At 40.7% G+C, this 13,602-nt stretch overlaps 1 protein-coding gene across 6 annotated transcripts in view; it reads right to left on the minus strand.

The window, feature by feature from the left end:
• Window positions 1–13,602, minus strand: part of NEK5 (NIMA related kinase 5) — a 60,110-nt gene that overhangs the window by 11,991 nt on the left and 34,517 nt on the right. For 4 of the 6 annotated variants that reach the window (XR_009691432.1, XM_061133850.1, XM_061133849.1 and 1 more), the window contains 4 exons: window positions 11,030–11,122; window positions 6,631–6,717; window positions 6,339–6,407; window positions 3,631–3,757 (listed from right to left, as the gene is read on the minus strand). Coding sequence is in view for 5 of the 6 variants with exons in the window: in XM_061133850.1 (XP_060989833.1) it covers window positions 3,631–3,757; window positions 6,339–6,407; window positions 6,631–6,717; window positions 11,030–11,122 (376 nt within the window). In the remaining variant the exon portion in view is untranslated. The remainder of the gene's footprint in view (window positions 1–3,630; window positions 3,758–6,338; window positions 6,408–6,630; window positions 6,718–11,029; window positions 11,123–13,602) is intronic. The other 2 variants (XM_061133847.1, XM_061133848.1) reach the window with 2 other exon arrangements.

The raw sequence follows: 13,602 nt of genomic DNA on the forward strand, positions 1-13,602 counted from the left end.
TAAAGTTATAAATAGGTTTAAAATTGTTTCATTTTTATCATTAACATTTGATTGACAAAATATATTTGATGCTAAAGAAATATTAACAGCACTGAATGAACAAATTATTGAGGCTTTATGTGAACTTTAGTAGTTTCCAGGGAAATGCAACTATTCCATTACTCTACTTTATTTTTTGGCCACACTGTGGCATTCGGGATGTTAGTTCCCCAATTAGGGGTTGAACCTGTGCCCCCTGCAGTAGAAGCGCATATTCTTAACCACTGGACCACCAGCCAAGTCCCCAACCTTAATTTCAAAAGTAACATGGTTTTTTAAAAATTTGTTACTATGTTTCATTATAGGAAATTTGGAGATCAGATAAAGAAGAAAACCAAAATTTCCATAATCCCACCAGAAGATGATTACAATTTCAAATTTTCCTTCCTGCATATTATTTTTGCTTCGTTTTGAAACAAAAAATGGGCCAAATACTACATATCCTTTTACAATGTGTTCTTTTCAATTAGCAGTATATCCTATCTGAATTATTAAATATTGCTCTATTAAAGCAAACTGGGTATCCTGTTTCATGGATACATTTTAACTTAATTCTTTTTTGCTCGATTTTTAGATTGCTAGAATTTTTTACTATGATAAACAACACCATAATGGACTCATTTTTTACATTTATGACTATTTTCCCTAGGTAAAATATTGAAAATGACAATTCTAGGGGCTAGCAATATTTGTTTTACCAAAGCCTTTCATTGTTAAAGTTGAATCTATTACTAATTTATTCTGTGATTTTTTTTCCCTATGTATTTTGAATAGCCAAGTCTTCCCTATTAAAAAAATACTTACATTTTCTTTCACTTTATTTTCTGACATATAGCTTCACTTTTAACATATAAACTCTTTGATTTTAGTTTGGAATTTGTTTTGCTGTATCATTATATAGAGTCTGATTTCACAATTTTCCCCAAATTGTTAACCAATTAGTTCTAGAGCATTTATTTAATTCTTTTACTTAATTCTTTTATTTAATTCCCATTGACATGATGTGACTTTTAGCATATGCTAAATTATTATACATACTAGAGTTTGTTCCTAAACTTTGTCTTTTTTCACTAATTTTTAAAAAATTTTGCTGCTAGTATCATATTGTTTTAATCACTGTAATTTCTATAATACAGTTTGATATTTGGAAGACAAGTACCACGCACTGCTCGTCTTTTCTAGATTTTTTGGCTAGTTAAGAATCTCCAACGGACTTCCCTGGTGGTCCAGTGGTTAAGGATCTGTGGTCCAATGCAAGGGACAGGGGTTTGAGCCCTGTCTGAGGAAGTAGGTTCCCACATGCCGTGGGACAACTAAGCCCTCAAGCTGCAACTACTGAGCTCGAGCACTACATCTAGGACCTGACACAGCCACAAATAAATAAATATTTTTTAAAAAGGATCTCCAAGATTCTGCACTCTGCCAAGATCTGGTTACACCAGAAAAAACTCCGATCGCGCTTCTGATTGAAATTGCCAAAAATCCACATATTTATTTGGAATGACTGTTTCTAATATATAACAGCATTGTTGTTGTTCAGTTGCCCAGTCGTGTCCAGCTCTTTTCTCTACATTTATTCAGTCTTTAACTACCTCAGTGAAGTTTTATGCTTCCTTCATTTGCTCTGCATGATTCTGGTAGAGTTTATTCCCAAGTTATAAGTACACACACATACACACTCACATACATATTTGCTATTGTTACTGTCAATGAGATCTAAAGACCAGCTCGGGAAAATATCTGCAATAGGTGTTTCAGGCAAAGGTTCAACTTAAATGAGTCTTATAAAGAAAAAAAAAAAAAACATGCCATATTCAGTAGAAAAATGGATAAAGGATATGAGCACATAATTTACAACAGAAAGACAGGTGTCAATAAACAGATGGTTTATAAAAACAAAAAACTGTTCAGCCTGAATAATAATTACAGGAACCCAGTTTACATTGAGGCCATTTTCAGTATCAAACTAATGATTAGTATTGGGGTTCAAAAAGCAGGTTTTGTGCCTCCTTTCCCTGGTTCATGACAGTTCTATGATTGTGAAGGCAGAGCCAGCTATCATTCATCTCTGAGGTCCCTTCCAACCTAGCACAGCCTGGCAGGAGCTGGGGATTCTCTGTAAGATGCCTGCTGAATTGAATACAGATTTTTCCAGGTAGAAGTGAGGCAAAGTGTATTATTCTAGGAAGAGGAAACAGCTGAGTCAGGCTGTGTAAATGCTCACATAGCTGCAAGAGAAGATGCGGTTCCAACAGGCTGTGTGGATCCCATCATCAGTGCAGGAAGAGAGGGGGGTGATCGAGCAGGATCAGGCCATGCAGCATAACATGTGTTACTTTGTGCAATGAACTGTATCCTATGAGCATTATCAAAACAAAATTTGAGCAGGGAACTCTACTCCTATTTCATTTTGATAATGCCTCATTTCCACCTGGAAAAAAAATATCTTTATTCGATTCAGCACAGGGAACTCTATTCAGAGCTCTGTGGTGATCTAAATGGGAAGGAAATCCAAAATAGAGGGGATACATGTGTACATACAGCTGATTCGCCTTGCTGTACAGTTGAAACTAACACACCATTGTAATGAGACAATACTCCAATAAATATTAATTTTAAAAATTTGAGTAGGATAATAATACAACAAGATGGCTATAGCAATATTTACAGAATGAAAGGGAAATACTAGAGAAAAGGAGGATGCATAGGAGAGTAAGGCAACTCAGGAGAAGGGAAAGGGAATATTAGGGAAATAGCATCTATTAAATTAAGTACGTAATATGTCCATTTTCACGTTAGCCTTCACAATAAGTCTGTGTGGCAAGCATTAGTATCCTCATTCCTAAGAGGAAACTGAGGTTCAGAGTTTTTGGGGTTCTTTTTGGCCACACAGCATGTGAGATCTTAGTTCCCCAACTAGGGATAGAACCCCGTGCCCCTGCATTGGGAGTGTGGAGTCTTAACTACTAGCCTACCAGGGAAGTGCCTGAGATTCAGAGATTTGAAGTAACATGTGGAAGGCTGCACAACCAGAAAGCGGCACTACCAGCTGGGATTCGAGCTCTGTCTCCAAAGCCCATGCACTTCCTACCACATGCACTGCTGAGACAGGACAGGGCAGAGAGAATGAAGGAGGAGGAGGGAGACCCAGGGACATCTCAGGGTAGAAACCACCCCAGGCATGACAGCAGGACCGTCAGTCTGGTGAGGACATCGCCCAGAATAAAGACTCCCTGCGAAGAAAGGGCTCAGAAGATTGATCGTACACACACTGAGTCTGAGATGACAATGGGACTTGTCCCTGGAGCCATCCGGGGGACCCTGAGAAAGACAGATGAGTGTGGAGCTGCTGGTGGAGGAGTGGAAGCTGAGGGGGCAGGTGAAACTGCCCCGGGAGCAGTGCGGAGCAGAGAGGAGGGTGGGTCTCAGGGGCTGTGATCTCTGCAGTGGGTGGAGTCAGGCCAGGTTCCGCCCAGGGAGGGGTGGGGGGCAGGGGACAGTCAGGTCACAGGAGATGAGTGAGGAGAGAATATGAGATGGGTTATCAACAAAACAGTACCTTCTCATCTGCAGCCTTCAAGGGACACATACCTGCTTCTGGGCAACAGAGGTTTTCAAATGCTTTGTCTGTATAATCTTCCTGCGCCTTCATACATTTATGTTCCAAGAACTTCATGCCATCCTCAGAGGTCAACGTTTCATTCAGCATATCCACTGCCTAAAGCAATTCCACAGGGTTTCATGAGAAATAAGCCACATTTTGGGGGAAAAAGTCTAAAAATTATTCTGTATTCCCAGTAGTAGCATTTATCAAGATATGCAATGAGAATTCAATATATGTTTATTACATGAATCAGTAGGCTTTTAAAGCTGGAACTCTTTTGGAACAAGGTAGAAACAGGAATGTCTGTCCATTTCTTCTCCTTGTCAACAGTGACGAGCACTGATCCCGTGGCAACTAATTTGATGCAGACATCCTGCCTTTGATCTTAATCCCCTACTGTTCCATGCTATGGAACTCTAAAGATGAGTTCATCCATGTCCTGCTTTAAGCTTTAACATTGCCAATCAGGTCCGTAAAACTGCTCCTAACATTCCATTATTAATATTAAAATGATCACTCTGTTTCAAGCATAACAAAGCAAAGAAGAACAAAGGATGAACAAATTGGTACATAAAACTTTGGGGATTCTATTCCTTTCTCTAGAAGGCCAACTTTGAAAGTGAAAGTGTTAGTCACTCAGTCATGTCTGACTCTTTGTGACCCCATAGACAATAGCCCGCCAGGCTCCTCTGTCCATTGGGATTCTCCAGGCCAGAATACTGGAGTGGGTTGCCATACTCTCCTCCAGGGGATCTTCCTGACCCAGGGATCAAACCCTGGTCTTCTGCATTTCAGGTGATTCTTTACAATCTGAGCCATCAGGGAAGCCAACTGCAGCACCTCATTTCACAGCACTGGAGAATCGGTCCTCAGCTTCCAATCCAGACCCCAGGTCCCCAGAGCTGCTCCCTCTGGTGCTCACAGCTCCGGGACACGTAGAGCCTAGCGGTTAGAGGTGAGCACTACCTACCACCACTCCACTGAAGTCTTTATATAGCAAAATGCTGGTAAAATCTCAAAACTTAGTGGAGCACAGAGGATTTTTAGGGCAGTGAAAATACTCTGTATGATTCTATAATTTTACTCTAAAATTTAAAAATATTATTTATTTTTATTTTATTTTTTAAACTTTTTATTTCATACTGGAGTACAGTTGATTAACAACATTGTTAGTTTCAAATGCATAGCAAAGAGATTCAGTAATATACATAGATGTATCTATTCTTTTTCAATTTCTTTCAGTTATACATATAAATGTATCTATTCTTTTTCAATGGTTCTATAATGATGTCATTCTACACTTGTCAAAACCACAGAATGAGTGAACCCTAACATAACCTATGGACTTTGGGTGATTAGCATGGGCCAGTGTAGGTTCATCAATATGCAATGAGTATTCAACATATGTTTATTACATGAATCAACAGGATTTTAAACTGGAACTATGTTGGAACAAGGCAGAAACAGGAATGTGTCTGTCCATTTCTTCCCCTTGTCAAAAGAGATGAGCACTGATCATGTGGCAGCTAATTTGCCATGAATGTTCCACTCTGGTGGGAGGTACTGATGGTAGGGAAGGCTGTGTGTGTGTGTGTGTGTGTGTGTGTGTGTGTGTGTGTGTGTGTGGCAGGGCATGGGCAAGAGCTATATGGGAAATCTCTCTACCTACTGCTCAATTTTGCCATGAACCTAAAACTGCTCTAAAACATAGTCTATTTTTTTAAAAAAATGGACCTTCATCACACACACAAACACACAAATCTAAAAGAAATGATAACATTTAAAAAATTTTAAGCCAATAAAAAAATGAAATAAAGAAATTGAGAGAGATACACATTCATACTTAACTTTTGGTAATTTAAAAGGCCAATTTGGAGAGGTGAAATGGAAACACAAATCAGTTAATTTTCATATTGGTTAGCAGCTTTAGTAAAAATATGGGATTAAAAAAAGATGCTGAAAAAAAAAAAAAAGATGCTGAAATCAAGTCATAAAATGAGGTTTGAGTGTACTGTATTCAGGCAATTATTGCTGTTTCAATGAGATCCCTAGTACATAACTGAGATTTATCCAAAGACCAGTACAAAGTTATCAATAACTAATCAAGATCCAAAATAAATGTGCATGGTTTCAAGATACCAGCTCACTTATTTATTTTTATTTTATTTTAAACTTTTTATTTCATATTATAGTTGATTATCAATGTTCTGTTAGTTTCAAATACATAGCAAAGTGATTCAGTTATACATATAAACGTATCTATTCTTTTTCAGTGTCTAACTAGGTTGTTACAGAATATTGAGCAGGGTTCTCTATGCTATGCAGTAGGTTCTTGTTGCTTATTCAATTTAAATATACATGCTCATTTATTTTAGGTGAGTTTATTAGTTGTTGACTATATATTAATATTATGTCTTCTATTTTAATCTGGCTATAATTTAAAAGTTACTGTTAGGAGGAAAATACCTTCTTTATAATAGCAAAGTAAAATGAAATAATCCATTTATATGAATAATCTCAATTTTAAGAAGAACAGAAGGTTAAGTATTTTGGAAGACTTTTCTGAACACTAGAGATCCTTCTAGGAAGATTTTAGAAAATTTTCCCTACCCTCTATGGGAAAATTTCATGAAATGTGCTATTAAGACACTCATTCTCTCATCTCTACTAATAGAACTTTAACTTAACAGCATACCTCTTCCTCTTGGAGGGTGTTTTCATCAGAAATGCATTCATCTAAATTAATTTCAAATTTTACCCCTCTCTAAAAGAAAGCAAGAAAAAAAACTTAGTTTTGCAATCCAATGAAAACCTTAAAATTACATCTCCCAATATGATATTACAGATACTTAAAACCATTAGTCTAACATCACAAAATAAGGCAATTCCATAAAATAGTAGGGGGTGAAATCCTGTAGGCAATCCAGATTACAAGGTGCAGAGCCCCAGCCAGATTTTTAATACGAAAAAGACAAAATGTTTATTACCTGAGCTTTATGTTTTTGTTCCAAACTTTTACTTCCCTTTATGTTCTGAGGTTTAATTTGTTTTAAGTCTCTTTCAATATCCTGAAACTTAGAGAAAAAATAAAATCTAGCATTTACTATTGATCAAACAATTATATTTTCACAATTGCCGAATTCACAGCAGGGTCTATTTACATTATTTGATTTCTTGAATGAATCTGATGGTTGACTTGAGAATAAAAGCATGCCTATTGCAAAGGAAAGTTAATGATAGTCCACTAAGAGCTTGGGAACAAGGTCCATTAACTTGAAATATTAATGCATTTAACACCAGCATTGCAACTCTACGTTGTGATAATATTTATCACTTCAGTCCCATACAACCTAATCTAATTTAAGAATGTAATTTGGGGACTTCCCTGGTGGTACAGTGGACAAGAATCCACCCGCCAATGTAGGGGACATGGGTCCGATCCCTGGTATGGAAAGATCCCACATGCTTTGCAGCAACTAAGCCACAGTGCCCCAACTGCTGAGACCTGTGGCCCAGAGTCTGTGCCCACAGCGGGTGCTCTGCAGCAGGAGACGCCCCCGCAGTGAGAAGCCCGCCCACCTCAGCGAAAACTAGCTCCCGCTCACCGCAACTAGAGAAGGCACGCGAGCAGCAGTGAAGACTCAACGCAACTACAAATAAATAAATACAATATTTAAAAAGAGTGTAATTTTGACTATAAGATCCTTCCCTTAAGAAGCTTATGATCTTAATCAGGAAAACAGAAAATTGCACAGCTCATGATACTACAAAGGAAGGAGGGGAGGGTCTAAAAATTGATGGTCAATTCAAAGGAGGAAGAGAAGACTGTAAAAGTACTGACAAGAATTTCCAAAGAATGGCCAAGAGGTGAATTTTAGACCCTTGAGTTTTCTTGGGTTCGGTCCTGGGTCTTCTGACATTCTCTTCTGCCGGGAGCCAGCACACGAGATCCTACCCATGACAAGGTCATAAGGGAGAAAACCTGACGGGCAAGGCGGATCAGGTTTTCAAGGATTTCGAAAAGGCTAGCTCACGAGATCCCACCCATGACAAGGTCATGGGGAGAAAGCCTGACGGGCAAGGCGGATCAGGTTTTCAGGGATTCCGAAAAGCTGCCCCAAAGCTGCCCCCGGCGCTCACCTTAAAGATGTTATCTGTTCTTCTGATGCTTGCTTTAATAGATTACTCCCTAATTTCTGTAACATAGGCAGAAGGCCTTCCCAGATTTCTTTCCAAATAAGAATCAATTTAGAACTTTAATCTGTAAGTTTTTTGGGTGGTAGTATTTTATGAGATTATTTAGGGTGAAAGGAGTGTTTTAATTTAAGCTCCTTTGCTGGTAGTTTGTTAGCCAAATGCATTTGTGCCCTTGGTACTAATATGCATGATTGCTTATAATATTTTAATCATAAAATAGCATAAAGAACCTGATTATATAAAAGCTCTAATAGACATAGAGCATTTTTGAGGGGTTAAGGAGTTTTATTAGAAAATATAAGAAAAAATTATTATAAAAGTGGTTATTGGGTTAACGTTTGTTTTTGCTTTTAGTGTGCTAAGGCTCTGCTATGGAAACCATTGTTAATATAGTTATAGATTTAGAAAAATAAGAGCTTAGCCCTAGTATTGTAACAATGAAATAGTTGTTAATTATTAGCCAGGAGTGCTAGGCAGAGGCTGCCTTATTAGAGCCGCAGAGTCTGTATGGGGTAAAACTTTTAGATAAATTTAACTGACAACTTTTGCAGAAGAATTGATGTTGGTATTAACAGGGTCATATTTTTATTATGTTGTGACATGCTGTACTGTTGCCCTATGAGACTGTAACTCTTCTGTTAAGGTCACCACAGAAATAGAAAACAGGCCTACATTCACCTAACTTACATAAAATGTTAATAAGCCCTAAGGCCAAAAGATAATGTGTAAAGATTTATTATAGAAACGAAATGCAGAAAGCATCTTGTTCTTCCTTAAGGACAAACTGATGTAATGTAAACTAACCCTGTATAGACATGAGTGAGCATCTTGTATCCTGGATACATTCTGAGTGAGGGTATATAAACTGTTGTCAAAAAATAAAAGACAGACTTGGCCCTATCAAGGCTGGTCTCACGTGTCTTCTATCTCTCGCCGACGCCGTTCATCCTGAGGGTACCCCCTGGATCCTGCCGAGGCTGGACCCCGGCACTCTTCCTCAATACATGAGTGGTAGTGGTGATGGTTTAGTCACAAAGTCGTGTCCGACTCTTTGCGACCCCATGGACTATAGCCCGCCAGGTTCCTCTGTCCATGGGATTATCCAGGCAAGAATACAGGAGTGGGTTGCCATTTTCTCTCCACAATACACAGGGGTCTCAGTAATTTCCAGGGATTTAAATACAATCTTTATGCAATGACTCTTAAACATGTCTTTTCAGGTTTGATCTTTCCTCCCTTCTGAGCTTCAGACTCACATATTCAGCTGCCTACTTGGTACCATCCTCACCTTAACATTCACCCCACAATTTCATATCAAGCACCCACCGCAAACCAGACACTGCCCTGCACAATGGGATGGTGCAGAACGTGAACGTCCCTACTGACACATAGCTTACATTTTACTGGAGTAAAATAGGTAAATGAGTCAGCAAGCAATGATGTCATTTCAGAAGGTGTTAAGTGCTATAAAGAAAAGAAGATTAGAGTAATAGCCTAGAAAATGAGTAGAGGAGGACAGTAAGTCAGGAAAAGTCTACTTGGCATTTGACTGAAGCCCTGGAATGGTGCTGGACCCTGGCTAAGGATGGTCTGCGGAAAGCGTGTTCCAGGTGGAGGGAACAGCAGGACAGAGACCTGAAGCAGGGATGTGGTCTCTCAGATCGTCCTGACTCAACATGTCCAAAGCGGAGCTCCTGAGGGCCCACCCCCCGACATACAAGCTTGCTCACCACTCTTCCACATCTTGGTAAAATGTACTATTTCTTTCAAGCCAGAAACTTATGAGTCTCCATGTGTTTATATATATATAAAAACATACACACACACACATATATATAATGTTTAACATATATTTATAAATATAAATATAAATTTTTATAAATATATACACACACACATAATGTTTAATATATAAATATATATAAGTATATATATATATATATATATATATATATTCCCCTGGAGAAAGGAATAGCAACCCACTCCAGTATTCCTGCCTGGAGAATCCCCATGGACAGAAGAGCCTGGTAGGCTACAGTCCATGGGGTTGCAAAGAGTTGGACACAACTGAACTACTAACACATACCGACACATAGATGTTAATTACTGCCTCTTCTGTGGACCACACCCTTTGTATGTACTTCACATCTATCAGTTTGAATTGTTATTGGTTAGCTGCCCCGCAACCCTGGGAAGGGTGTTTTCCTGCTTTGAAATATTACACGCTCTGAAATAGGACTCTGACTTCTGTTATCTTACTTACATTTGTGAGGTTGGCTGTCTGATTTGACTGTGTAGTCTAATTGTCTCAATTGCATGAGAAGTGTCATATTGCTTTGTTTCCCTTTGTGCATGCATGCTAAGTCACTTCAGTCATGTTCGACTCCTCCAAGGGATCTTCCCGACCCAAGGATCAAACTCGTGTCAAACACGTTAGACCCCGAAGCTCCATTCACCCAACTGGGTAGAAAATTCAACCTCAGTCCACTTTAGAGCTCTGGGCACTGCCTCTTGTGAAGGTCCCTGGGTTTTCACAAAAAGAAACACTCAGGGAGGCTGTTCAGCCTTCACTTCACTCAACGTGGCTTCCTCTCACCTGCCCTCAATCAAGCCCTTTGGGCACCTCATTGAAGATGAAGGGGAAAGACCTCCCAGAGGAAAAAAGAAAAGTCCTTTGTGAGCCATTTGATCATTCAGCTCTGCCTAGTTCCTTATTAATGCCAAAAAGGTAAGTTTGAAGATAAATTGACTGTCAGATTCACTGAGAGATGTCTTTGAGACTCAAGATTCAAACACCATCAGACAACAGAAATTTCTCCCACTCTGGAAGCAGCTCTCAAACTTGGTTGCACGAACTCACCAGTTAGCTCTTGATGACAAGATGCCTGGGTCCCACCACAGACCATTTGGGATGGGGCCCAGGTGTTTTCTTTTTTTTTTTTTTTTGATCGCTCTGTTTTTTGAGTTTTTTGTGGAGTGGCACCCCATGCAACATGCCAGATCTTAGTTCCCCAACCAGGGATGGAACCCATGCTGCCGCATTGGAGTCTTCACAACTGGACCACCAGAGAGGGTCCTGAGTGAGTTTTTTAAACTTTCCCACGTGGTTCTACTGTGCAAGGAGGGATGGGAACACCAGGCTAGCGCAGACTCACTGGGAAATGCAGCATCTCTAACAATAACCATCACCTGCACATGTGCTTCTTCCTCAGGTGCTTCATGGGGAATGGACAGGTCACTCTTCTTCACCAAGTACGTTTTCCAGCTCATTTTTGAGTCCTCCTTCAACATAAATTATACACAATCAACAAGGTTGGTTCTGCGTCAGTTCTGAAGGCCACTTGCTGACCCTCGGTTGCTAGACCTGAATGGGGTCTCGTGAAGACACTGGCCCAGGGAGGATCCAGGGGTGTGGTTGGAAAGAAACCCCTTATGGCCTCTGTCCTCTATGGCCGCCTTCGGTTTCCCCCCAGGGCTTCTTTCCTGGCCTCTCTAGAAAAGTCTGCTGTCCATCTTTCCCACACGCAGGCTTCCCATCCCAGACCTGCCTTAAAAAACAGGGCTGAGGATAACACGAGGCTCTCCACCATTAACCAAACCACTGCTCTGGGCTTCCCAGGTGGCGCTAGTGGTAAAGAACCTGCCTGCCACTGCAGGTAGAGGTAAGAGATGGGGGTTCGATCCCTGGGTTGGGAAGATCCCCTGAAGGAGGGCATGGCAACCCACTCCAGTATTCTTGCCTGGAGAATCCCATGGACAAGAGCCTGGAGGGCTACAGTCCATGGGCTCGCAAAGAGTCAGACACGACTGAGCAACTTAGCACGCATGCACCGCTCTGGTGATAAGCATGTCCAGCCTGCCCCTCCCACGGCACCCAGGCCTGCAGCTTTGTGTGGTTCTTTCAGATGCCTTCCTCCTTAGCTCTGCCTCTCCAAACTCCACTCTGCTTCTCAGACCCAGTTTGGGCCCCATCTCTCTTATTCCAGAAAATTCCTCCACCTGCTCATCCCGCTCCTGTTTACTCCCATGCACTCACAGGGCTTAATCAGATTCAGTCTTATTCCATCACTGCTTCACACGTGCATGTCTTATCTTTCCAACTACTTATGGGTAGAATTGTCTATGCTAGAAAGGGTACAGGTTTTAGAATCAGTTGTGTGTTTGTGTGTTGTGTGTGTTAGTCACTCAGTCGTGTCCTGCATTGCAGGCAGATTCTCTACCGTCTGAGTCATCAGGGGGCGTTATATAGTCTGCCTTGTAATATCTAAGTGACTGAACTTCTCCATCATGGAAAGTAAAGAAGATGTGGATATCAAAGCTCTAGTTCAGAGCCCAGTACATACCACTGAATTGTACCTCTGCTCATTTCACCTGGAGAAGGAAATGGCAACCCACTCCAGTATTCTTGCCTGGAAAATCCCATGGACGGAGGAGCCTTGTAGGCTGCAGTCCATGGGGTCGCTATGAGTCGGACATGACTGAGTGACTTCACTTTCACTTTTTTCACTTTCATTTCACCTATATTCATTTATCTATATGCCCTCAGAGATGGGGAGAGGGAAAGATCAATTTCAGCAGTGTGGGCAGTTCTACACAATGAGTGTGTAGTTCAAGTATGTGTGAAACAGGCTTTGTCCTCAGTGGGACTCGGTACTCCCTGGCCTCTCATAGGAGGAGCTTTCCAGGGTCCCGAGGATGTTTCTAGTGTTTAAAAATGCATGTGTTTTTCATGCAATGTGGTCTCCAGACACAGGCCAGCCATCTCATCTGGAGTTCTACTGAAAAAGCAACCACCTAAGAAATAGAAGAATGAACCTCCAATGTGGCTCCTTCAAAGGATATTTCAAAAATCATCTCAACTGTACTCAAATGTTGCCTTATGTAGAGCTACCCCAGCATATGAAACTATTCCTCTGTGTGAGTGTGTGCACTCAGTCGTGTCTGACTCTGCAACCCCATGGACTGTAACCCATCAGGCTCCTCTGTCCATGGGATTCTCCAGGCAAGAATACTGGAGTGGGTTGCCATTTCCTCCCCCAGAGGATCTTCCCGACCCAGGAATCAAATCTACATCTCCTGCGTCTACAGAATTGGCAGGTGGATTCTTTACCACTGAGCCACCTGGGATTCCGATGTAGCTAAATTCAGTAAATACTCGTTGATTTTCCTACCTCACAGGCATGAACTCACTTCCTGTATCTAATCCAGTTCTGGAATAAAGTACCTGCTTGGTCAATACTTATTGACTGACTCACCGGGAACACGATCAACCATATTTAATAACAGGCACTCTTCACTGAGACTCTCAGCCCCATCACCTTGTGTAGCCTCAAGTAAAGCATAATAAAGTGGGGCTTCCATTACATCTGACAGTTTTCCTATTTAAAAAAAAAGTTTGCATGATAAAGCTTATCTTTTTGATGAGAAGATCATTACTCCCACGGGCCACAGTTAATCAGCCTGTACTCTAGAGTCTGGGAACTGCACCTACCAAGTCCACACACACAACTACTGAAGCCCACACGCCCTAGAGCCGGAGCTCTGCAGGGAAGCCCAAGCGCTGTAATGAAGAGCAGCCCCTGCTCACCACAACTAGGAAAAACCCACACAGTAACAAAGACCCAGCACAGTCAAAAATAGTTAAATAACTAAAATTATTTTTCAAAAAAGATCATTACTGTTAACATCTGCTCAGTTTAGTTAGCTCTGAATCAATAGAGCAACACTTTGTTTCCATTTTTTAAACTTTTTGTTTTTTGAAG

This window comes from Dama dama, chromosome 30 (genome assembly GCF_033118175.1).
Source record: "Dama dama isolate Ldn47 chromosome 30, ASM3311817v1, whole genome shotgun sequence".
NCBI classification, from domain to species: Eukaryota; Metazoa; Chordata; class Mammalia; order Artiodactyla; family Cervidae; genus Dama; species Dama dama.